Source organism: Tachypleus tridentatus, chromosome 6 (assembly GCF_004210375.1).
Source record: "Tachypleus tridentatus isolate NWPU-2018 chromosome 6, ASM421037v1, whole genome shotgun sequence".
Lineage (NCBI taxonomy): Eukaryota > Metazoa > Arthropoda > Merostomata > Xiphosura > Limulidae > Tachypleus > Tachypleus tridentatus.
The window spans coordinates 92,515,311-92,543,276 of NC_134830.1; the positions used below are offsets into that span (position 1 = coordinate 92,515,311).

General features: G+C 30.6%; 1 protein-coding gene across 2 annotated transcripts; it reads left to right on the plus strand.

Annotated features, from left to right (window-relative positions):
* Nucleotides 1-679: 679 nt before the first annotated feature.
* Nucleotides 680-27,829, plus strand: LOC143253049 (dipeptidyl peptidase 1-like). Of its 2 annotated transcripts, none has more exons than XM_076506173.1 (7): nt 680-1,301; nt 4,162-4,453; nt 5,277-5,432; nt 6,257-6,375; nt 6,696-6,827; nt 14,772-14,940; nt 25,387-27,829. In XM_076506173.1, exons 1-7 carry the CDS (start codon nt 1,118-1,120, stop codon nt 25,703-25,705), a joined length of 1,371 nt encoding a protein of 456 aa, XP_076362288.1. In that variant the 5' UTR covers nt 680-1,117; the 3' UTR covers nt 25,706-27,829. The 2 variants fall into 2 exon arrangements, with proteins under 2 accessions (XP_076362288.1, XP_076362289.1); XM_076506174.1 differs by lacking the exon at nt 680-1,301 and adding an exon at nt 1,307-1,431.
* Nucleotides 27,830-27,966: the final 137 nt, after the last annotated feature.

Below are 27,966 nucleotides of genomic sequence, written 5' to 3' on the forward strand. Positions count from 1 at the left end.
GATTGATTAACATGTGTTTAGTATTCAGTGTCGAATATCGGTATTACAAGCTGATTGTGTCAAGAAATGTTATGTACCCCGAGATAGAGTATTTAATGCACTTCACAAATGTGTGTTTTGAGTCCCTAGTAAATTAATGCAGTTTGAAAGATTGAATAACGAAGTATATATAGTATTTAGTGTAAAATATCATTATTATAGAATGTTTATGTGAATAAGTGTTTTATATACAAAGACCTTCAGTATGTGTCACACAAGAAGTCCGTGAGAAATTAATGCAGTTTGAAAGATTAACTTTTAATATTGAAACGCTTCATGTTGGAATGTGCTTTGTATATTCGAATAAAATTTATTATTTGAACATACTACTAGTAGTATGTGTGTGTGTGTCTATGTTTTCATTTAGCAAAGCCACCTTGAGCTATTTGCTGGGTCCACCGAGGGAAATTAAACCCGTGATTTTAGCGTTGTTACTCCGTAGACTTACAGCTGTACTAGCGGGGTCTACTAGTAGTAAATTCAAAAGTATTTGTACATAGCTTGTAGAAGGTGTCTCATCTTATGGTATAATAAAAGTAATCTAGCTATCATCAGTACGATTTTTAAGATTTTTGAATCGTTATATTTCTAAGGATTATTTTAAGTTTTTGTTTTGTTTTTGAGAAATTTGGATATTATTCTTTTGCCCAATATTGAGAGGTTGCGGTTGCACTATAACTATGTAGTATAAAAAGTTTTTAAAACAGAAAAGTATATTTTATTACCAAAGAGTTAATAATAATATCGTAGAAGTCCAACCAAGTCAAGTATAATATCTTATTTGTAGTTTCATTCTAAATGTAATTTTTTAGGTGTTTAATGTCAAGCTTTTTACCGACTTTATGGAAAGCTTTGGAGTGCGTTTAGCTTGGGTTTGAACTCCGTTCCACCTTTTACTTAACGCTTGTCATGTGATATTTATTCGTAGTTTATTATGTTAAGAGGAATCAAGTGGCAGGGATACTTTTAAAAATTAGGCAAACTTTTCATATACTTTGCATTAGAGTAGACTTTATCATTAAGGTATCTTACTTGTAATATTTACTCTTATAACATCTGACAGTAAAAGATTGTGAAAATGGGTAAAGCTAAACGCATTGCGAAGGTCATGTTTCTGTGTTTTGTACTGTTGAACTTGGAATATGTCAGTGTTACTATGGGTGATACACCTGCTAACTGCACATATGAAGAAGTTATTGGAAGTTGGTATTTCTTCGAAAGTGAAAGAAGTGGGGATTCCTCAATTAACTGTACTATCCCTGGTAATGATATTTCTTATCTATGAACGTTCTAATCTGAATTAACCCAGAGTCAGACCAGGTTCAAGCTAAGTAAGACAGATTTAATTTTCTAACAACAGAATGGTTGGCCTCTGGAATTATAGGAGTAAAAGTTCGTATGTGATTTATGCATTTAATTAAGAGAGAGATGAATATTTAAATGATAACGGCTGATTTTGAAATTTATTTTAAGATTAATTTAGTGGATAAGGTAGCCTAGATAAATCAAAATTGATTACCTTAATGTTTCTGTGATTTAGGTTTCTGTGTTAATTAATGAGGAAAGAAACTCGTAAGTTGTAAGACTAAGAGACATTAACTTCAAGTTTATTCTGTTTTCTTGACCTTAATTTTAATGTTTACTTGTGTTTATTATATTGCATAATGCTAAAACATATTCATTTAATTTGATTTTAAATTAATGGCTGAAAGAATTGCATACTGTAACCTGATTTGTAAGTATGGTCATGTAAACCATAATTAATTATTAAAAAAGAAACTAAAAAAACAATCCTTTCAAACATGTATTGGAGAGCATGCAAGCATTCTCTGAATAGGGATGGCACAGATGCTTGTATTAAACTTTTATTAAAGTAGTACTAAAAGTCATTTGGATTTTCTTTTGCACAGGTCATCAGAAGCTAAGATATGAAGGATTCCCTGACACAGTCATTCTATCTCTAGCATGTATGCTGCTTTTTGGCTGTTCAGAGCAACCCAAATTCAATAACAGGCAAATAGCCAAAACTAAGATTTCTTGCTTTTATTTATCATTTTTCTTTAACATCCCCAGTTCTAGCAGTAACTGTACTTTTATCATTATTTGATGATTCAGACTGAACTATCTTGACTTTATGTGGAGACTAAAATCTCTACAATACTGGCTTCCTCACTGCAAAATAAATTAAACAAGAATTTCATATTATAGAATGCTACTCTGTTGTAAAATAGTCAGGAAAGTAGTATTCTGAAGTTAAGCAAAGGTGAAATAATGAAAATTTAGATTCTATGTAAGCACCAGGCTTTCAGTATACAAAGTGATATGTCCACTACTATCCCTACTTGTTTGATTCCTTTTTTTCAAGTTCAGTAGTCAGCTATCAGTAGCCTTTTTCTTTGGTGATCATTTTCTTCTTAATACATGTTTGCTTACTATTACTGCAAAACAATAAGTAACAGTCTAAGAAGATAAGACTAGTAATTGACTTTTAGGTTATTGCTATATAGAACTGCTTTTCCAATTTCTACTTTAATGATATAAAATGTACTGAAATATATATCTCGAAATCCATCATCTTCAGGGCAAGGCTATTTGGCTTTGGGCCTACCTTCTTTTTCTAGGGCATAAACAAGGACGCCAAGAACATTGTCATTTTTGCTTAAGGAGCATCAAGGCCATCTGGAAGGAAAACTGACATAGACTACAAACACTCTTTGAAAAACATTGTCTATACAGCTATTCAAACATGATTGGCAGTTAGATAAAATGGAAAAAACATTTTTAAGTCCTGGAAAAGTATGTTGCAGCCTTCTAAATGGATCAACAATATAAACAGATACTTAAGATAGAGACCAGATGCCATAGGCATAATTAGAAAATCTGTTCTCATAAAAACTTAGCTTTATATTAAAATGTAGCTGGGTAATTTGTCTTTTTGTAATTCATTATCAATATGTATTTCAGAAACTCTTTTTGAGTGTGCTGTGTTGGCTTATCCTTATGAGTTGTTTATAAATATAAAATAAAATTATTTTTCACACAATATGTATGTATCAGAGAGGAAGTTTTAAGTAATGATTTAAAAGTACATTAACAAAGCATAGTATGGTGTATTTTAATGTAAAGATTGTTTGTTCTGCACTATTAAAATTAATTAAATGTAACTAGGTATACAACAAAATAATTCACTCTTTCCGTAGTTTTTTGAGGTAGGTTTTATTATGTTCATGATACTTTAACAAAGTATTTTAAATATTTTGATTAAATTTTAGGCTTATGTTGGTATTCCAAATGGGTTCATTGCCATGCTGTAAAATATTTACTTATCTGGAAGCTATTATTAATTGGTTTAAGATTTTACATGGTTTTACTCTCAAATGCATGTTATTTTAAGTTAACATGTCATTAAAACTGTTCTGTCTTAAACATTATGGTTTGTAATTGAAGTTAACACGAAAATGCTTACATGCAGTAATATCAGATATTAGAGAGTGAAAAAACATATTCTATTGTTGCTAACCATTCATCTGAATAAAAAGAAATTACTGCTTAGTGTTTTCTGATAGACATTTAGAAGCACAGTTAATTAATATGTACTTTGATAGCTATATTTTCTCTCCTTGTATTTTTGTACTGAATATAAATGGCTTTTTTATATAATTCTAAAGAAAACTGTAAATATATTTTATACATATATTTGAATACAAGTTCCACTAGTTCAAAACATTCTCTCCTTTTATTCACCAGTACAGTGGTTATGATATCAATGCATGTGACTGTTTTTTTATTATTCCCCCCTACAGTCATTAAGGAAAACTAGACAACAATTATTGTCATGCTAATATAGATACTTCCTTCATTTTTGAAAAATGGACTAATGAAGAATTATTTAACATTTACCTTATTAATCCTTTTATATTTCTAAATGGTTTAAAACAACTATAAATGTTTTAACTCCTTGATGTTTTGCTCAAATTCCACTGAAAGGCATTTAACATAATTATTGAACAGAATTTTTATGGCATTATAAACTTGTGACATGCATTTTCTAAGTATGAACAGTTAGGTTTATTATTGTAAATGTTTGTAGTTGAATAAACTTGAAATTTCTGTCATGCCTAGGTCCAACAATACACACATTACAGATGACCCTGCTCTTCCCAGATGTTGTAGTTGATCAGTATGGAAACAAGGGGTTTTGGACAGTTGTTTATAATCAAGGTTTTGAGATGGTTATTAATTATCGAAAGTATTATGCATTTTCGGCATATAAGAACAGTCATGGAAATGTCACCAGTATGTGTGATCGCACCCTGCCTGGTTGGTCACATGATGTTCTTGGCAACAACTGGGCTTGTTATGTAGGGAAAAAAATAACTTCATTCCCACCAAAGCACCATGTAGAAAAACTAATGTAAGTCCCCAGAAATCTATCATGTATGGAAATGAATATTTACTTAATAGTATTGAAATAAAGTAAAACTCTCACTACTCTTGAACCCTTTAAAAGTTAAATCTTGACATGTAAAGTTATTATTTTAAAGTACTTGAAACATTCTTTATGTTTTATGTTATACACCAAAAAAATGAATTTATATCTTGTTGTCAAATTAAACAAATGGTATTGGATTTACTTAACATATATCTTAGTGTTGTTTTTTTAACATTAAAAAGTAATGTTCAGTTTCTAATGGTGAAATGTCCTTTCAAAGAGTAGACAGCTAGCACAGATAGTCCTCATGTAGCTTTGCACGAAATTTAAAAACAAAAAAAAAAATTTTGATTTGGGTGTTTAAAATATGAAACTCTTGGCTATAATCAAAATGGGGAACTAAATGTTGGATTGATAAGAGGAGAAATAGAAATGTGAGTAAGAAATTAAACTTTGAAAGCCCACATCCTGACTTGGTCTTCAGAATTATATCTCTACTAATTACAAAATTGTGGGATATCTTCCTTGATAATTAAGTGTATAGATTATTTATTTAAATTTTCAAATGTTTTTAAATTGGTATTTATATAGAAAAGTTTGCATATTGTTTGGGTTAATTTCTTTGAGTATTTTTAGTGAGTGGAATAACATACTTAACCTTGCTTATTCTTATATGAAAAAGTGTATGTTGAATACATACACATGTAGTGATAAATGTTGTTCAGTTACTTTACTCTTTGAATTAAATAGCTTGTAAAAAAAATGTTGAATATTAATTTCCATTATGTTTTTTGGCAAAATATAGGTTGGAGAAAACTTTGCACAAGACAAACTTTGCCTTTCTGCATAAAATCAACAGTAAATCATCCTCCTGGAAAGCACGTTGGTATCCAGAGTATGATAAATTAACCATATCCCAGCTTTTGAAGCAAAGAGGTGGAAGAAAATCTCGTGTAAATAAGTAATGTATTTTTTTTTCTCACAAAGATGAAACTAACTTGTTAGAGTTTGCTTGAAATATTACAATTTGCAGTTTTATTTACAAAATAAAACTGTATTATTGTATTTGGTAGTGTATAAAATAGTAAGGAAAGATTTTTTAAAAATTATGTGAATGATAAATTTAAAAAAAACCGTCCTCAGTGATATCTTGTTTTGTAAATTTTTACAAATTCATGAATAAATCATAATTATAGGAAGTTTTAATTATCACTCTTCGAATTTCCATATTTAAAAAAAAGATTATTTGAGATGCTGATTAAAGCTTGGCAGGGAAAAAGGTAACAGATGATTTCATTCAAGTTTACAAGATTAATTAGTAGATGTGTAGGATAAATGCCTTTCATTTCTTTATGCTGTATTCTGAAAACAACAGAATGAGAGGACAGAAGTTTAATCTCTGAAGTAAGAGTGTGCTTTAGTCAAGATGTATTAAATTTTCAAATAAATTGCTGTCGGCAGTAGTCGGGACTAACACTTTACAGGAGTTTAACAATGGAATAGATGATTTTGTGAAAAGTAACAATGCTTTTTATTGGTCATTTTGTATTGTTATAATAAGCCAATTTTTAACTATTATATATAGCATTACTTGCTTAACTTACTATTCAATTAAAATATGTTGTCAGGATAGATGAAATGTTTTATGCTGCAATTCAGAAATAATTATAATTTTTTTAAAAAGGGTTGATTATGTATAATAGAAGTTCTCAGTGTGTGCTTCTTAAGATAGTCATAACAAATTTTTCTATACTGTTCTTTGACTATGTAATAATCCTAATATAGCAGGCCTAAGGCAGCTCCTGTAACAATTGGCATAAAGATGCTTGCTGCTCAACTACCAGAAGAATTTGATTGGAGGAACATTAATGGTGTTAATTATGTTTCTTCAGTGAGAAACCAAGGTTTGTCCAAAGTTATATTGCTGTAAAGTTTTGAGTTTTTTACTTATATTGACAGAACAGTTTTCTGTCTTCCTCAGGTATCAATGTTCTGTTGAAACATACTGTGTAACTCACTATTATGCTTATAAATTGTTTGCCAGTGTATTATTATAGAAGCATAATATGCTTCCATACATGAGAAAGTGTTTTTATTGTGCTATGTGCTTGTTGTTTTACAAATTATAAACTGCATGTCATTAACTCACTGAGTCCATACTGGATTATGTACTGTGAGGAGCAAACATTTAGGTACTACATCTTTATGCATTATATTTATACAGGAAGCTGTGGAAGTTGCTACTCCTTTGCTTCACTAGGTATGATTGAGTCTCGACTACAAATTATGACAAACAACAGTGTTCAAGTACAGTTGTCTCCACAAGATGTTATCAGCTGTTCTGAGTATTCACAGGGTAAGCTGGTTGATTATAGTATTGAGATCTTAATTTTGGTTTTGACTGGTAAAATTATTTGATACAAATGTTGAACTTTGATTTGTTATAACACAACTCTGTTACAAAACTAAAGCTTTATGTGAATGTTAACTGGTTCTTTTCTGTTCTGCAAGGAAAATGGTATGGACAACAAGTGACCAATAGTCCTTTAAGACTTTCTCAGAATACTACTTCCAAGAAAAAATGTAAACATTAAATCCACCCTTTAGTGTTGGGAAATTATCAATTCTTATTTTAATCCCATTAACTCATACAACACAACTTGGTCAATTTGACCTACTATGTGACCTCTTTTTACTCATTTAAAGTCTTTATATACTTAGTACTTCTAATTTTTAATATGGTGTATATATCTTTACAAAATTTGGCAATCTTTCAGTTAACAATATGCCTTTCACTTACAAATAATCATATTTTTAGTGAAGTATTTTTAATAAACTAAAATAAAAATTTGTCCATGAATGTATTAAGTATATGTTTTAAATAAGTCCGTGTGCAAAGTAATTTTTTTATCAAGATTAAAAATACTTTCCTAATCTCAAAATATCTTTGTGTAATCCCAAAATCTCCTAAATACATTCAGATGTTTTTTACTCCAAAACTATATTTTGTGTTATTTTTTCTATCTTATTTCAAAATGGGATAGGTCAGTTTAATTGAACTTGTAACAACCAAAAAAAATCAAAATAAATCTGAATTACTTTTTTTTCCCCATTCTGGAATTGTATCAAATTATAATATAAAATTTCATTCGTTTATCCTAAGTAGCCTTAAGCTTGTAACAGTATACATTTATTTATGATTAAATTTTATTGCTCTTTGAACCATGTCCAACTCCTATCTACACCATTATAACAACAAGAAAAGATCAAAATAATTCTAAATTACATTTATTTTCTTTCTAGAATGATTTCAAATTGTAACATGAAATTGCATTCATTTACCTTAAGTAGCCTTAAGTTTGTAACAGTATACATCTATTTAAAATTAAATTTTATTGTTTTATTGCCCTTTGAACTTGTTCAACTCCTATCTGTGTTTAGTTAGTTTTGTTATAATAAACAATAAACATAAAAACAAGAAATAAGTACTTATTCAAATTTCTTTTTTATTGCTGTCAATTGTTGAAGATACTTAAGCAAACCTTTTTAATACTAATTATAGTAATGAGCTAAATAATTTGTATTTAATTAAATAATGCACCAAATAACACAGACTAATAACATGTAAAAAAAAAAAAAAATTCCTCTAACAATCACAATTTTTCTAGTTTTCTCTATGACAAGAGCAGTTACAAATATGTCCAAGCTAGCCATTATCAATCCTGTGGGAACTGAAGTTATGTTATAAGTGAAATTTATGCTTCTTTATTCAGAACATAACATTATACAATACATCATTTGATACATGAAAATCTTGAATTTCTAGTGGTTATAGGTTATATATATAATTAAATGTAAGAGAAAACTATTAGGGAATCTTGAAAGAAAGGATGTAGCAGAAAGGGGTCTATTTTTTAGTTTAAAAAAAAGTATGAAATTGTAAGCAGACAAAAGACACAAACAACCTTCTTAAAATCTTGGTTTGAAAGAATGATAACCTTTTCACAGTTTAAAGTGGCTGAAAAACCATCAGGGAATACATTCTAAGCTGTCAATTGGTTATTCAGATGTTATATATTGAAGTAAGTGTATATAAGGGACTGTTTCTGAAAATGGAAAAGGGGTGAATAAGGCCATTATGATTCAGTACATAAGCCATATCTGAGCAACATAAAAAGATAGATGGTTTTTATTTTATATTCTAGTTTGTCAATACTTGTAGCTTGAGTTCCAAATTTGTACAAAACTATAGATTTAATATTTTGACATCACAAACATTAATTTTAACCAGTGCTGCATTCAGTATACCACATGACTCACTAAAATCTATATTGAGATGTTCTTTTAATATTTACTTTCAAATTAAGAAATTAACTCCAGTATTAAAGTTTGAATTATAATCTGCAATTTGATTCTAAACTTACTGACATAAATTCATAAACTAATAGATTAATAATTTTATACAGTTCTAGTTGCAGCCACTGTACTGTAAACAATCTGATAAATTCCTTCCCACAGTATTCTTTGAGTCAGAATTATGATAAACTGTGGCAAAGTTCTCATAATTATTGTGCATGATCTTTGCTATCATTAGTGTAACTAAAACAGTCTAATAACAAAAGCAGTGATTTATTGCTTTATGATCTCCACATTTTGACTTGCCCAGCTAACTGAAAAACAAACATAGGAAACAGATGGGAAAAGGTCAGAAGTAGAAACTCTCAAGAGAAATACTTTGAAGCTTCTTGGTCAGTGCTAAAGAGTATGGAACAGTTCTACTCATTTGTTTTTACATTTATCAATCTCTCAAGTTTTATGGTAGTTATGAGGTCAGTCAAACAGACCAACCTTGTATTGAGTTAGGATAGAGAAAATAAATGTTAAAATATAAAGATATTTTGAAGAAAAACATTTGATGTTTTTGTAGGAGGTTCTACAAGTTATCCAAATGAAATTTGAAAATTTTCAAACAAAGAAGAGTATCTTTAATATGAAATCACTTTGCATTAAAAACAGTCAACACTCTTCACTGTATACATTCATAGACAATTTTTTTGTAAAAATAATTAATTAAACATTCAGATATTTTTGTCTACAAAAGACTTTTAAGGTTTACATAAAGCTTGAAACATTTCATGAAGATAAACAAAACATTAAAAGTCAGAGTATAGGAACTCCAATGGTCAATTTAGAATCAGGTGGTTGGTGTAATCCTCTGAGTCAGTAGCAAAAGAATTAACTTTCAAAACAGGAGAAATACATTGCATTTCATATATAACCATGAGATTACTCAAACTATAACTTTTAATATGTTTTGTGTATATTCACATAATTTCACATATTATCAGTAAAGTTTACAAGTTTTTTGTACACAAAATGATATTTTTGTGAATTAAGTCTTTACAAAAAAAAAATGTATCCAATAATATATGGAGTCAAATTTGCTCTAAGTGTTGACTGCTTTGGTTTGTAAATGATTTTCTTATTGAAATTAAAATACTTTTCTTTATCTCAGAATTGTCAAAGTTCATTTGCATAATTTCAAAAATGTCCCAAATAAATATCAAACATTCTTTTTCCTCAGAAAACTTTATAATGTGTTGTTTTTTTCTGTCATAACTTTATACATATTGTCTGTTTGACTCGCCTCTTAACCGTCATAAAAAAATTAAATGAAATTTGAATTACCCTTTCATCTTTCTAGAATGACTGCAAATTATAATGGGAAACTCCATATATTAAATAGCATAAATGTTATAACAGTATACATCTATGTATATTTATTAAGTTGTTGTTTTATTGATCTTTGAACCATGTTTGACTAATAATTTTGCCACAAAGATTGTAAGTCACAAGATGCTCTTGCAGTTCATGTAATCATACTGAATAGTATAAAACTGGCTTTTATAGAGCACAAATGCCTTACTCTTTTTAGTCTTAGTGCTAGTTAAAATATTAATAAAAAAGTAGTATTTAGTGTATTTAGTAAAGAATCTCTGAATAAAATTATTAAAATATTCTGTGATAAATATAAGAATGTATTGTCTAACTTATTTACCCTTATGTGGATAGTACCTTATTTTTTCTTCTTTACTTTGGAGAGTAGTTACCTTCCCACAGCTGTTTTTAAGCAGTGAAGGACGATATAGATGTGGGACATTGTGGGCTTGAGCACCCGCATGTTGCTCATCTAATATCTATTTCTTTGATTATTTTATTATTAAATTATTCTTCATATGAGACTGGTTGGTGGAGGTTAAAGCTGATAGATGGTGTATACCCCCCACAACATGGGTCCTATTTCTACAATCATCTCTAAAGCCTAGGGTATATTTTATATCCCACATTAGTCTGTATCTTGGGGATCCTTTTGATTGGTTTAACATTTTTTACTTTTGTTTATAACAAATTATGTATATTAGCTTGTTATAAACTCAAAAAAAAAACAAGCCAAAACAAAAACAAATTAAACAAAAAATGCTGCATCAACTGAAAAGATCCCAGGGTACATGCTAAAATGTAGGATTATAAAATGAACCCTAGATTTTGGATGTGACTGGAAGTAGGACCTGCATTGCAGTGGGGATATACAGTCTCTCATTACTATTTACAAATAAATAGTTAAACTTTAGTTATTTTTCTTAAATCATAGAACAGTAAATAAAAAAAAATGTATGGTAAACAATGGTTTCTACTACTTAGTGTTAAGAAGTTTTATTGTTAAACCTTATTGAATTTTGCATGTCTAAGATATAAAACAAATAATTTGTATAGGTTTTTATATTTGCATTTTGAAATAACAAAAAATTTATAAATTACTGTACTAATACCACAAAATGCCACTGTAGTTATCAGGCTTTCTAACTAAGATGTACTGGGGCCTTAGAAGTCTCAAGTGTTGATTGCACAAAGTAAGTTGTATGTAATCTATAGCTATAATTTTAGTTTATAAAATCAATTTTCATAATATCCTTATTGAAGATTGGTTAGGAAGTGGTGAAACTGTAAATGTTAAAACTAAAAATGTATTTACCTCAGATTTGAAAGATATGTTATATGTAATTTTGTAATGGAGTAAACAAAAGACAGCTACAACCAAGATGAAGCTAATTTAAGTTTGACATCAGAAATCAAAAAAGGTTCAAACAACTCGAATACACATTTTATCACATGGAAAAAATGTAACAAACCAAAGGAACCAGAAGAATAAAAACCTAATTCGTGAGAGAATAATGCAGTTTCAAAATTAAACCACTTCTCAATATCCACAACAATATTAAGCAATAATTCATCCTAACTACATCTCACAAACTAACTCATTCTTAAGATCATGGAATATTTTTTATTTGGTGTTTAGGCCACATAATTATATCTCAAGACTAGATAAATTATCTAATTTTTCACAAATTAATATTTCTTTTTCACCACAAGATAAACCTTGTGTCAGTTTCACAATACATACATACTCAAAATCAATATGCTGTAAGTAGAATGTAATTTAACCTGATAATTTAACTAGAAATTCATAGTTGAACTAAATGATTGCAGGAATAATAAACTAATGGTAAAAATCCATACACGCATGAATGGATTAACGAGATTCCCACTGTCCCTATCTACTATCTAGCGAAACCACAGCCAATGGAACGGGCTTGGAGAAATAAAAGTAGAATTTGCTACCTCATAATTTGTTGAAAGAAAATTACTAAAAGTTTGTTAGTGTTCAAGCTCACTAATGCATTACATTTTGTAAACATTATATCATATTTTGTGTGAAATATTTGTACTAGGAAATTGTAAGTTTATAACTTTAAAACAAATATATTATTTTATTATATTGACCTGTCAGCCATGTCTGGCTAACATCACAGTAATTAAAATAATGTGACACACATGCATTTATGTTACCATATCCAATAATATAAAACCCACCTCTACAAAGTTACCTACTGTGGCTGTGTTTTAGTAGGCTAATATTTTGAAAAATAGTCATATTTCAGTTATATGTATGTAGATAATTATTATTTACAAACAAGTTCTGAAACTTGTTTTCCTTAAAACATAGAACAGTAAGTGAACAAGTATAGCAAACAATTATATCCTCTAGTTACTACCTTTATATTCATTTGCTTCTTGCTGCAGGTTGTGTTGAGCCTTATAAAATTTCATGTGTGGAGGATGTGAAGCAAAAAATTTTCTTTAGGTTTTGTTTGAAATAACAAATAAATAATCATATTAATGCTATAGAATTCCACTATAATTTATTAAGCTTAGTAACTAAACTGTATTTAAATCTCAAAAAAAAGTATGAAACTTTGAGCAGACTAAAGACGCAACCTACCTCCTTGAAATCTTGGATCAAACGAATGTGATAGCCTTTTCAAAGATTAAAATTGCTAAGAAAACCACTCTGAGAACATTCTAAACTGTCATTTGGTTATTCACATATCATATATTGAAGCATGTATGTATAAGGGACAGTTTCTAAAAATGGAAAGAGGTGAATGGGGCCACTGTGTTTGATTCAGTAAGTGTGCCATATCTCAGTGAAATAAAAAGATATATGGTTCTTATTTTGTATTCTGACTTGCCAACATTGGTAATCTGAGTTTCTGTTTTGTACAAAACTATAGATTTAATATTTTGGCATCACAGTCATCTAAATTTAACCAGTGTTGCATTCAACATACCATTTGACTCACTAAAATCTATATTTAGGCGTGTTCTTTTAATATTTTATGCGAAATCTACTAACATAAAGTAAGGTCAAAAACCTGAAATAGACATTTAATGCTTTCTCATAAAAGTAATAATAAATTCTTTGATAAACCATTTAAGCAAATTATTTCTGACAAATAAATGGAATGGATAGCAATTTCATATTGTGAAAACACAAGTGTAGAGCAACATTTCAAAAGTTTCAAGACAGAAGTACTTTCAAAATGTTATCCACTACATTTCTTTCTTTTAGATCAAGCAGTAGTCATAAATGTTTTTTAAGGGTGGCTAACTACCCTGCAGTGTTGCAAAGTTTTCTGAAGATGTGAGATCTGAAACTAGACTGGTTTCAAGTCTACAGATCTGCTGACCTCTCTCCGTTGCTACAAGTTTCATCCTATATTTATTTATTAAATATTGAATTTGTTAGAACTTTCAGATGTTGTTATTATTTATCAGCTTTTCAAATATTCAAGTTCCATATAGTATATCCAAAGGTGTACTGTCCAATGACTAGCTTACAGGTTTTTATTGATTGATATATGCAGAAATGATAAATGCTGCTTTTTTGTTGTTTTTGTTCTGGTTGGAGTTACTGAGAGCTTTTTTTTTTAAATCTTTTAATGGATGGTATATGTTATAATACATTTCTGTCAAAATTATAGAATATTAGCTTTTCACATGTTATATAACTAACTATATTCAGCTTTAAATCTTTGTCTGCACAGTATTTTAGGACTTCCATGTTCACTCTTATAATGTGAAATACTGGTTTATTTCATAATAATAGTTTTGTACAAAATAAATTAAATTTTATGAAAATTGCCTGTTAACTAGCATTTGAAGACTGATGCTATATTAAAAAAAAAATCAATTTATTAAATGAATAAGGAGCAACCATAAACTTTTCCAAACTTTATACAATCTTAATTCAGTACACTAACATTTTCCACTGTCTAGTTGGAAGTACTGATATTTGCTTTTAATACATTATATATTGATAAGTAATTTACAAAAATATAAAATGTTTTTTTTTAGTTTTAACAGAATAAATTTGAAAAGGAGGAATGAAACTATGTTTACAGAAGTTAAAGCTTAAACAAATGAAAATATTTACCAGACTTCTTGTGCAACCAAGTTAAAGCCTTCACAAATATTTATGGTAAACCAAACAAATAGAAAATGTAAAATTAATTCAGAATGAGAAGTTTTAAACAAACAATACAGTCAAGGTAAAAGTAGTAAAATATTTAGGAAACGGTGCTCTTGATTGTTAGAATTTTTTGTAACTAGCTAGCATATAAATTACTTTATTATTCCAATTATTAATTTCAATTTCTGAATTTAAAAGATGTATGAAAGTCCATTCTGTAGAAATTTCTCTGTTAAAGTATGGCTTTAAAATGCAAAGAAATGTCTTCCTTTATAAGGATATATTTTGCTAAAGTTTTGATTAATTGTTACAATTCTTGGAAAGGGCTCATTCTCTTTGTAACCTATGTTGCTGATTTGTTCATCTCATCATTTTAGAAAAATCAGTGTAAAAGTTATCTCTTACTTCTTTTTTAATTTTAACTTGCAGGCTGTGAAGGAGGATTTCCATACTTGGTAGCAGGAAAATATGCCCAGGACTTTGGCCTTATACCAGAAAAATGTAACCCTTATAAAGGAAAAGATGAACCATGCAGTGAAAAAAAATGTGCTCGATACTATACAGCTGATTATAGTTACATTGGAGGATTTTATGGAGCGTACGTATTGAAACATTATTGAGTCACTTAATACTTTGAGAATGTTTTACAAAATGAAATTACTGCTTTGGTAAAATATTTCACTTAGATTTTATTAAATGTTTAAAGGCCTTGCTTTTGCTTATTTCAAAGATATTGGTCATTTTTCTTTACCTTTCTTTTGTACAGATTTAACTATTTCTAAACTAGTCCAGCAGCATCAAACTGCCTTCAGTTATCTTCTACACTGAACAATCACACATGGGTTTTCTTTTTCTTTTTTGAAAACCATATGCATGTACTTTTGCCACAAGCAGAGATTGCATCCTGTTCCCGAGCTTTTGCTCAGTGACAGTGTTCTTCCCATGATGCTAGAAACAGAGTTTTTGGGACTTCTTTTTGACTGCAAACTGGCTTTCATTCCACATATCAAGCAGCTTCATGTCAGGTGTGCCAGGGCAATGAAACTTCTTTGCATCCTCTCCTCCATCTTTTGGAACACCTTCATGCTAAAGACCTATCATGCCCTCATAAGATCAAAACTAAGTTACAAGTCTCTGGTCTGTGGTTCAGCCAGGTCTTCAGCACTTAAAATTCTGGACCACCAGCTTTGGCTCTGCCTTGGGACATTCTGCACTTTGCCTGTCCAATGTTTATACACTGAGTTTCACGAACCACCTCTCCATTTTTGACATATGCAACTCTCTCTGCTGTATGCTGTACCACCCTGTCTGAGATTGTGTTTTCCATCTTCAGTGGGCTGTTCTATTCAGTAACAGATAATCCATTATTCCCCCCTTTTGGCCTCTGCACCTGGATACACATAACCAATTTGGGTTCAGCACTGGATGAAATTTCTGAGTCTAGTGTTCAGCCCATTCCTTCATGGCATATTACCATTCTTACACGTGATGTTTTTGTAAGTCATTTAGAGAAAGTGGATACTCTGGAGTGGAAGTACCACCTTCTCTTATCCAAACATCTCTTGAACTAGTCATCTATAGCTATTAATATGGATAGTTCAAAGTTGTGGGCTGCCATAGTTTGCCATGGCTTTGTGGTTGCACACAGACTCCCCTTTACAGTATCTGTGTTCTCTACCAAGTTGTATGTTTACCTCTCTTGCCCTTGATCATCTAGCAGCTAACCAATGCTTTGACTGTCCTGTTTGTACAGATTCTCTTAGCTGTCATTGCCTTGTGCAATTAAATACCAAAAACCCAAATCTAAACTAGTCCAGCTTATTGAATATATTGTTATCTGTAGACACACAATTTAAGAGATATTTAGAAAAGTGTTTTTAACTAATCAAATGTTTTTCTGTTATAAAAGATGTAAAATATTGGTTTATTTTAGAATATTAGCCTCATCCAAAATTTGGCAGTTTTCAGATTGAGGAAAGTATTTTCAATATTAAAATCAAAGTTACTTTGCACATGTAGTCAACATCCCAAAAGAAAACATTTACAAGCAGATCTAATTGGAAAAAAACTGACAGTTGTCTACAAAATCTGTGGAATGTTTACTGACAGAGTAAGTGATATAGGGTATTAACAGTAATTTAATTTTTTATTCTGCATGTATGGCAAATGATGTTAGAAAGGATAGATCTGAAGAACTAATTCACAAGTACAGAGGCAATTAAGAAAAGGTCTATAAATCATTTGTATCAAGGATACTACTGAGGCTTTGTTGTGGGGATATGGTTATAAGTAAGAGCAAGTAGATTGGCTATTTGGACTTGTGGATAAACATAGTGGTACAAGAAACTGTTTCATAAATGAATGGTTTATATTTAAATATGGTATAGGCTGTTTTTTTCCAAAAACGTACTTATCTCCACTGAAAATACAGCTATTTCTCAATCTCCAGGATTTCCACTCTGCTTATCCAAGCATTGAAAATGCTTGCTTCAGTCTTTTATACCCCACTCAAATTCATTTGACAAATTCGAAATTTCAAATTTCTCCACCAACTTCAGTCTGCCCTTTCTGTCTCTAGGTATTCTCTATAGTCACCTTATTCAGATAATGTAATCACTCAACAAATCATTCAGTACTGGTTTCTATCAGCAGGAGTGTTGTGCTTTTTCACTGTGACTTTCAACACAGTTGGCATTTCTAAGGTTATCTTTTTAGCTATATTTATAAATTACTTAACAAAAAAAAAAGGTATACCAGAAGGTATGAATTACAACGTTAATGTTTCTACTATAGAGGTCAACCTGACCTCTTTTCTTTTACCTTTACCAAACACCTGTTTGGTGTTTGTCAACAGTTAGAGGAGTTACTCTCAGTCCAAGATATTTGTGATATGATCCATTATGAGAAGGAGACATATATGTGGTCCAAGGGTGTGTCTTTTGGAGGCTCTAAGGTGGCTTTTGCAAGTAGGCCAGGAACGACTGGCAAGAATTTGCAGTCACTTTTTTCTGGCTACCTTCTTTTATTATGTTCGCATCAACAGAGGATGATTCTGATCAGCCTCTTCCATTCTCTTTACTTCAGTCGGTTACTTGAATTTGTGAGGTTTTGGGTCTCTCCTGTTGCATTTGACTCTACTACTTGCTTATTAGCAGAAAAGGCAGCAAGTGACTACTTGGATTTTTCTTCTCCTCCTCATTTTGCTGTTCATGCTGGGAGATTTGCTGCTCAGTCACATGATAGGGTAGCCATACTTAGTTCCCACATTTATCAGATCAGCATACGTTGGCTTATCACTGCTAGGAGATTTTAGATTCTCAATGGTTGGACCACCTTTTGGACCTGTGAGGCTCTAGATTGGAACCTGTGAGCTCTCTAAACAGATCAGTTTTCTCATATTCTTCTTACTCTCATGACTGTCTTGAGGTAGTTATCTTCAATCCAACTTTTGTCTGAAGCCTATCAACATTCTCATCAGCCATTTGAGAGTGAGTTGAGGATTTTGTTGATGTATACCTCAGTCAGATTCTCTGCTTCATTTTTTTCTTTGGTTTTCTGGCTAGTATGTTGTTTGTAACATTAGACAGGCCAAGTGGTTGGTTTGGCTTAACTGTTGGAGCTTCGACTATACTACCTGTAACAAGATTTATTTAAGTGAAGGATGCAGTGGGCGAATGTAGCACACAGGCACTAACTCAAGGTTTTACAGTTAAAATAAAGAAGTTCAAAACTAAGATTTCATGAATAATTCTTGTATTAACTTTTCATTATATGAAAAGTTACATCCAACATGCATCTTTTCAAATAGATTAACTTTTTTTTTACTTCAGTTAACACTTTTACTAAATATTTATTTAACCCTATACTACTCAATATGATAACTGATGCTTAGGAATAATGGCATTAGAATACTTACAAAGAGTTCAAATAGGAAACAGTTGATGGTTTCATTATGGTGAAGGAAATGCCAAGATATTGTAGAGAAGTTGCATGAAGTCTAAAGGCAACTTCTTTCTAAGGAGAACTCCTTGGATTCTGGAAACAACTTCTGTTGTTCTGGGAGAGGTCCTCACATTTTGGCTGTTTCTTGATGTTTTTATATAGATTTTTTCTAGCATCCTTATAATCTTCTAATAGTGTGCACTCTACCTGTAATTAGTTCCAATACTGGATTCTATTTTGATTGTATGCAACAGCTAACAACTAAAACAATCCCACTATTCCATTGTTCACAAGTGCAGACAATAAATCGCCAGCCTCTTCCCTTGTATCTATACTTGCATTCTTGTTATCGATAGTTGATTAAAGAGCCAGCTGGGTTCCATTTCAAGAACTTTTAAGCTTGTTGGTTATCGATGCTTCATAATTTTAGCCCATACTGTAGTATAGTGAAACTGTCAAAGATTCTTCCTGGTTCCACTCGTTAATGCAGCTTCCATAACCCCTTTACTGACCTTGATAGTGTCAACACATTATAAATTAAACATGCAGCAGAAAGTTTCTCAACATATTTTTTTGAGTCGTTGTCGTTCTGTAATCCTCCTTGTTTTATACACATGTACTTATACTTCGCTGTACCCTGTTTCACACTTATTCTAATTACATATAATTATTCGAGGCATCTAAAATATCTAGTGATGCCTCATGGGATTTATCCATATCGCTACACGTATCAGTTACTGTATGACACAAGGTTTTAGTGGCTTACATTCAAACTTTTATCAAACTACTTTTTATTTATGTCAATGAGAATACATTAAAATCTTAGCTAATAATCCAAATAGTTCATAATTCTACAAGGTAATATTTTAAGAAATCCTTATTTTTCCCTAATGTGACACACAACAATTTATCTGTTAACATGTCATTTTTTATATTTTATCCACCACTGCTCAAAAAAAGTATAAAATTACACAAATTACTCTCTATAAATTGTCATTGGTTAGACAAACCACATTTATTGTCTTCAATTTTCTTTGATTACATAGCTATCAAATAAAAAGTTGGACCCCCTCCTGCTGCACCTACCTTATCACATCTTCTCTTTCATAATTCATTATAGTTCTCTCTCTTACATTTAATTAGATATTGCCTGTAACCAATAGAAAGTGAAGGTTTCTATCTGTCAAGTGATGTGTTGTATACTATTATGTTCTGAACAGTTAAATGTCACTTAGAATACTAATGTTCTTCCCATGGGAAAGTTAACGATTAGTTTGGATAAATTTGTAACAACTCTTGTCACATAAAGAAGAAAACATTTGAGGTAAAAGGTAATTTGTCTACTTTTCATGTTATTAGTCTATATTGTTTGGTGTATTGCTTAATTAGATAAAAATTAAGTGCAATAATTAAGAATGATTCTATTACTTCCTGAACATCTGGTTCTATCACCAGGGGTACATAGTTATCCCATGTTCTAGCTTCAGGGTTGGTCATTCAGTTTACAGTACCTCCACCATTGTCTGTCTGTTAAACCTGTTATCTTCTCACCTCCAACAGATCCATGGTGAGTGGAGCTTTGTTCCCAGAACATAGGAGAGTTGTTACTCAAAAGAGAAGGAAGTAGAGAGGGTTGATTCTATTTGTCCAGTATTGTATTCATGTTTATTCATTGTACCCAAGAAAACAGAACATTGACATACTTTTCTCGTTCTGTCTTGACTCAACTAATTTTTAGATCCTTCTTACTTTTCAGTGAAATTATTTCCAACCTACAATGATACTTTGTACTATAGCTCTGGATGATCAGTTTTGATGTCACCAATGTTTATCTCCATATTTCCATAGAGTCTTCTCAGCAGTTTCTCAGGTTTGTGTGTAAGGATCAGATTTTGCAGTTCAGGGCTTTATCCTTTGGTCTTACATCAGCATCTTATGTATTGTGCAGAGTTGTTTGAGCCTTTTCTTTTCACTTCCATCCTTGAGCCTGTACACACATTGTTATTTGAACAGCTGACTCCATCCCATCAGTTAGCACAACAAAATGTTCAGATGCTCCTTTCAGAAGCCAGAAAAGAGGGCTTACTTATCAGACTAAAGAAATTTGTTTTGTTACTGATGCAATATCTCATCCACTTTTTTTAGTACTCACTTAAGTTGCACTCAACCAACCCCTATAAAGTTACAAGCCATGGAAGGAGCCATCAGATTTCTACTTGTTTCTTTATACTGCATAGATGGTTCTCTCTCTTTTGGAGATGTTGCATCCCTTGAGCCTCTCATTCCTTTGGGACAAGCACATATAAGGTCTCTTCAGTGGTGACTATGCAACCACTGAATCATGCAATCCCAATACTTTGGATAATCTTGTCTCATTACTCAGGAACAACAACATTGATTGCAAATGGTGGTTGGATCTGAACAACACTACTATTGAGGTACTCATTCTGGATCCCACTTTGTGACAAGTGTTGCCTAGGTAGATATGCTTTCTCTTTTCAGTTCTGAACCAGTGACCATTTTCACTGTAATTACTACAGGCTGCAATATGTTTGTTGAAATGGGGTGTTCCATAAGACTATCTAGGTGCCTGCCAGGTGGTATTACTTTTTTATTGTGAGCCACCACTCATGGACTATCATGAGTATAGCTAAAAAGGGATTCTTGCCCTTCCTGCTAATCTTCAGGTTGAATAAATCAGAATTGGTTTGCTTTCAAAAGTGTAAGGAACCTGGTTCATCTATTACACAGTTTCCAGAGCACTGTTCCTCAGGGCTTGCCAGTGCCTATTGGCCCCCCAGACTCTATTAATAGAGCATGAGAGTTCTTACTACCCCAGTTTGCATTTGCTTGGGTGGCAGACAGAGGCTTTTTCTCCATAATGTTTAAGAATGTTCCTCCACTCTTGGAGAAGAGGGTGAAGTTGGTGAATAGGAATGGCACCAGCCTCCACAGGAGCCTACTCATAATTTCAATTCAGATTTGACATGAAGCTGTCTGGTTGGGAGTGCATGGTCCTTTTCTTCAAACAATGTCAGTTTCATATATTGTTCATGGAAAGAAGTCCACTATCTTCTTATAATTCAGAATGTGAAATGGTCCTATCCTACATCTTTGGTTGAGAACAAGTTTTACGTCCTCTCTGTAATTCCAGGGGCAAGTGAAATACTCCTTGTTCACTTGGTTGAGTGAGGATGAGTGTTGACAATTCCAGATTGGATAAGGTCTGTTCTTTTGAGTATGGCATATACAATCCAGTCATTCAGAGCATGGGAAGTTGCCTTTTGGACCTCTTCAGTGGAGGAGAAAGTTTGTCCACTTAAGTGTTGTTTATTTCCTTATTGTGATTCCATTGGTGCAAAACACATCATTCTGTGGCTATAGGGTGGGATCCAGTCAAAAGTACTTACCTCAGCTAACACTCTCCCATCCTTCCTCCATACTGAAAGCCAGTTTATGTCTCTTAAAAAATGATTACACTATCTGAATTGAGGTACTTGTATACAATATATAGGTAGGGGGTGCATTAAAGTTGGTGGAGAAATTTGCAAATTAGAATTTGCCAAAAGCATTTGAATGAGGTATAAAAGACTGGGGCAAGTGTTTTCAATAGTTAGATGGGCTGAAAGTAGAAAGCCTGGAGATTGAAATATAGCTACATTGTTAACATAGGTAAGTATCTTGGTAAATGCATTTTCAATTTAAGAAAATGTTAAAGTTTGCAAGGATATTTAACTCAACATTAAGCAGTATTAAACTAGTACAAGATAATGATGAAGACCACTATAAAATTAAATGCACAAAAAGTGAAATAGAAAAGTGTAGTTTAGGAATAAAGTACAGAAACAGTTTTAAGGATAGGCTAAATTGTTACTTTTGTAATCATCAAAGTACATGAAGTAGACTTTAGAAGACTAATAACAGTGTAGGATTCTGATATTATGAAAATAAGTAGAACTTAGTTAGAGATAAGTACTTGATGTCAGAAATATTTTGAACAAAAGTTCTTATTTAGTAAGGATAGAGTACTAAAAAATAAAAGAGAAGAGGCTTTTCATATAAAATATGAGTTACATCCTGTTGAAGTTGAGGATATCAAAGCCAGTAACATGAATGTTGTCTCTTAAGTGGGTTTCTGTCAATTAATGTAAGGGAGAGAAGGTATTTAGCTGAAATATGTTTTAGACCTTCTGGTGAAATTAATCTGAAACTTTATAGTGAGATTAATATTTTGGCTAGTACTATGGTCATAATTATGATTAATTTTTATTTCAGGCATATAAATTGGGAGCTTTTAAAGAGATAAACTGTGATGGAGACTTTTTTTTTTTATAAACTAAGGGTGTTTTGTTTTTCACAATTAGTCAGGGAATCTACTAGGAATATTATTTTAGATTTATTGTTATCTTCCAATACAGAATTGAGATTTAGAAACATCTGTGTGAAAGTGATCATTGCTTAGTTAGTTTGATGTTTTACTGCATATTGAGATCAAGGGAAAAAACATTTAGGCGACAAATGTCAAATAACAAATTTTTGCAAGGGATGTGACAAGAATTGTATATTGTGAATTGGGCAACTAAATTAGTTGAAGATAATGGTAAAAAGTGAAAAATTCTTAAAATATTTAAGTATTTAAAACAGACATACTTATTATTTGGAAAAAAAGAAAGCTGCAAATATAAGGCAGGTTGGCTCACAAATAATGTAAGGAATAACATTAAAGTAAGGTATTAAATTTAGAAAGTTTTTTAAGTTGAGTGCTATGATAGGAAACTTAAAGTTTAGAGTTGATCAAAGACAGCAATGAGCAATTAAAATTGATAATATGAAAAAACAAACTGTAAATATAGAAATGAACAGTATATACTTCTCTAAATATATTAATAGTGAGCAAAATGTTAGGATTGGAGTATGACATTCGAGGAATAATAATGAAGGCTCCTTTCCAATTATTATAAGATGTTGTGGTTACTAAATTTTACTTTTCATTCCTTTTCTATTAATAAAGATTGCATTATTCATAATCCTAAACAACTACTAATGAAAACAAGATGATAACATTGATTAAAAGGTTATTAAGAAAAAATTGGGAAATTTGAAGAATAAGGTTCATGATAATATTTCTCAAAGTTTTTAAAAAATATGTGAGCCACTTTGGTGATATCTTTTGTAAGTCCTTAAATTGTTTGCAAGTATTCAAGGATTGAAAGTTGGCAAGCATTACTTCTTTTCAAGGGGAGTCATAAAAAGTTGTGTAGATAATTTTGGCCCTAAATGGTTTCATCAGTGTCAGGAAAGAGGGGTGTTGAAATGTTGATAGGTTTCAAAAAAAGGTTTCTATGATGTGGTTTGGGAAGGTAGTGATATGGGGAGCAGGTTCATACATTCAGAATAATGCCATTTTTAAACCCTTTACTCTACATGTTACTACATTACATTCAAAATTTAATTAAACCTTAAGTAACAATGTATTTAATGAAATTATAACTGTATGGTAATTCAGAGTTTTATATTATCTGGGTTTTGTTCATTTATTTAAAAAAAAATCTAACACAGTAATTAAAACTGTACTGTTTGTTGTCATGTAATGAGCATTTGGATACAGATCTCAACTTTAAGAGCTAATGTAGAAGAAACTACATTACATGTGTGTAATGTAGATGCTGCTCTGCAGCCATTCAAAGTACACTATATATAGGTTGTTTACCAGTAATATGAGTACATTCCAGAACCTTTTCTTGAAGAAACCTTTGTAAAAATTCCTCAGTTCAAGATAAGCCATACACACTTGCAAAATAGAAGTTGTGTTGCATAAGTCAGTTTTAACTTAAATAGCATTATTATAACCAATGAAAAGACCAGTTTTTCACACTATATGTTGTAGCTAGGGCAGTAAAGTTAAGTAAAGAATGCCTTTTGCAAAGAAAGTCAAACTGCTGCTTAGTCCATTGTTGAGATCAGTGTTCATAGCACTTGACAATTTTTCTAACCTTATACATATTAGTTTGATGGATAGTTAATTTTTACTTTTAAACATTTATCTATGTATTTTTTGTGTTTTAATATTCATGTGTGAAAGGTTTAATTATTCTGTAACTTTATTTTATGCTTTGCTTTGATCAGTCTGCTCTCATAAGGTTAACAAATCCAAACATTTTGCAAGAGGCTGAATCATACCTACCAATGTTAATGTTATATCATTGATGTGTGTTGACATAAGTAATCAAAGGTAAAGAACTTGAAAGGAAAATAAAACATTAAAAATAAGCTATAAGTGAAAAAATAAACATGTTAAATTATGCATATTACCCAAATAAGATATTTTAAGATTATTTGACAAAGTGCTAAAAGGTATGTACATATTTCAGTTTCTTAAATTTAAACATTTTAATACACTGATCACTGATCACAATAGCTAGTTAGTGATACTGTAGAGAAAATGGAAAATAAATTATAAACATTAACCTTAAAAAAAATGTAAATGCTTAACATAAAAATCATCTTGCAGGTGAACTATTCAGAGACTGTACAAATAATTAAATTAAGTAATGAATTTTTAGTTAGTAGAAATAGAAAAAAAATCAAATTTGAATATTTTATTTATTAGTTTTGTTTCTGTGAAGACATTTCACTAGAATTATGTAGGTCTCTTAAAATAGAAGTAGGTCATTATGATAGGGACAAATATCAACTGCTAAATTTTTGTGTTATGAAACAATTTTTATCAGTCTGTTTCCATAAAGAAAGTTTGATTTATTGGTATACATGTGCAATATTTAAAGCTATAAAACAGGCTGAAGTTAGTTTTTACCACAGCTGCTTGTGGCAGTTCTGTATCCAAAAATGGTTATTATGGATAAATGTATAATTGCACCTAGTTTCATACTTTTAACTCAAAGTTTGCAATTTTGACAAATTCTGCTTTAACCACCCCACTCTATTGATTGTTTATACTTAGGAAAATTAGCTATACATGATTAAGGAATATGAATGTTGGTTATAATTAAATGGAAATTATAGCAGAGACTATTCAATTCATAAAAGTTTATTAATATTTGAGGAGGAATAAAATGAATAAAACTTTTTTTTTTTTTTTTAGATGTAACGAAGAATTAATGAGAATTCAACTAGTGAAGAATGGACCATTAGCTGTGAGTTTTGAAGTTTACAATGACTTTATGTATTACAGTAGTGGTATATACCACCATACAGGCCTTAAAGATGCCTTGAATTTCTTTGAAGAAACTAATCATGCTGTTTTGCTGGTTGGGTATGGTGTTTCTAATGGAGAAAAGTTTTGGATTGTAAAAAACAGTTGGGGCTCTAAATGGGGAGAGAATGGGTTTTTCCGTATTCGTAGAGGTACAAATGAATGTGGATTTGAAAGCATGGCAGTGGAAGCTACCCCTATCCCATAGTTATAAAACTCAAGTTTTATATTTAAATTTTACATTTAAATATACTGGATGCTGTGGCATCAGTAAACTTTTGTTCTCTTTTGCTATTCAAAAACTTTTAACCCCATTCTGATAATTTTCTTATACATAGATTTAATAGTTGCTTGTGTCTTTCATGTGGTAGTAGTTATCACTTTCTTTAACATAGAAGACATGTTTCTTAGTATCCCAAAAGTTTAATGAAGCAGCTGTTTAGCACATCTATTATGTATAGGCTAACCAGTTGTATACTATATAATGTTTGGGAAATTACATTACACTAATATTGATAACAATTTCAAGCATAATATTGATTATCAGTTTTATTATGATGTATTGCTGCTTAAACTGGAATGGTCTGTAACCAACAAATCAGATTTTACTATTAATTTTTGAAATATAGTTATTTTTGTAAAAAAAATTGTATTTCTGGTTGTTTAATACTAAGGCAATACAGAAGAAATATAATAATTCAGCATCTGGTAATGTTTATAGATTGACTGTTTAATTCTTATGCCACTGCCACCTGTAACAGCATTTCATAGTAAAAGACATTTGTAATTCAGTTATGAGAACCTTTATTTGTATCAACCTGACTTTTAAGTTCCCAAGACTGATTTAACAGATATTTTTTTCCAAGTGAAGCCTAACTGAGGGAATATCTTTAGAGATACTTTGGCTTTATATCAATTTACTAAGCAGTGTAAAGTTTTCAAGTAGTAACTCACCCTGACATATACTTGTTATATTTTGCATTATATATTTGTATGCAGTCTACTTAATGAGTCTTTAAACATGTCAAAATATTGGCTATCCCACACATTAAGTCCTTGATTGTTACACAGGATAATAAATTGACTTTTCATAAATAGGCACTACCAATGGTAGCACAATATCAATTGTATATTAATATACTTTGCACTAATTTCTCCAACATCATTTAACCTTTTCACAACCAAACTGAGCATTTTTGACTTGCATTCAAAATTTTATTCAACTACTGTTTTATAAATTTATGTCAGTAAGTTTGGAATCAAACTGTAGATTATAATTCAAACTTTACTATTATATATATATATATATATATGTACAAGTTAAGTTCTTAATTTAAAATTAAATATTAGAAAAGCACATCTAAATATAGATTTTAGTGAGTCACGTGGTATGCAGCACTGTTTGAAATTAGATGTTTGTGATGTCAAAATACTAATCCTATAATTTCATACAAATTAGGAACACAAGTTACTAATATTTTTAAATTAAAAAAAAATAAACAGGTCAGTTTTATACTACTGGATATGTGACCTGAGTTGCATGTGCACCATGTCAATACAATTTATGTAATGATAGGTAGGCATGACTGGAAGGTCAATATAATAATAAATATGTGTTCATGTATAATATTATGAGACTTAAGCTGCTTAGACTAAAAATTTGTATTTTTATGTTATAATATGTTGTCATTCTAGCATGAAAAAAAAACAGAATTTATATTTCCTAATTTTTTTATGAGGGTTATGAGTTTGGTTAAGTGACAGGCCCTACATAGCTAGAGTGTAGAAAATAACATAAAATGTAAAGTCTTACTAAAAACAAACATTTGAAACGTATTTAGGAGATTTTAGAGGTTATGCAAATATTTGAGATTTTTGGACAAAGAATAGTTTATTTTAATCATAACATGAAATAACTTTGCATTTAAACTAGTAACAAAACAGACTATTTTCAGAAATAAATCTTTAATAAAAATATTTCATTAAAAAAAAACTGATAATTTTACTAAAAGTTTACCAAATTTTGTGAAGATACAAAAGTTATAATGCAAATATTTGATTTGTGTAAGTGTGTAGACAAACTCATGAATATTGTACCAAGCCCATTTTGAAAGGGTTAATGAATTTTGGGGACTAGGATTTATTTTGTAAGAAATGCAAATTTTCTTGACATACGTTACACCAATAGAAAAGTTCTCTTAATTTCAGATAGTAAGTTTGTTTCAATATGAGTCACCCAAAGACTTAGCTTACTTTTTGTATAAGTCTGCAACATATTATTATTATTACAATAAATTCTGTATACTGTATGTTATCCTTCAGTTACTATAAACCACGGGGTATGCATATTTATTTTGCAGTATTAGAGGAACAATTAACAGACAAGACATTTCAGGTTTCTCAATAATAAATACTGTGATCACCAAGTAACCAATATTTATTTATATAAAAAGTTCACAGTGTAGTAAA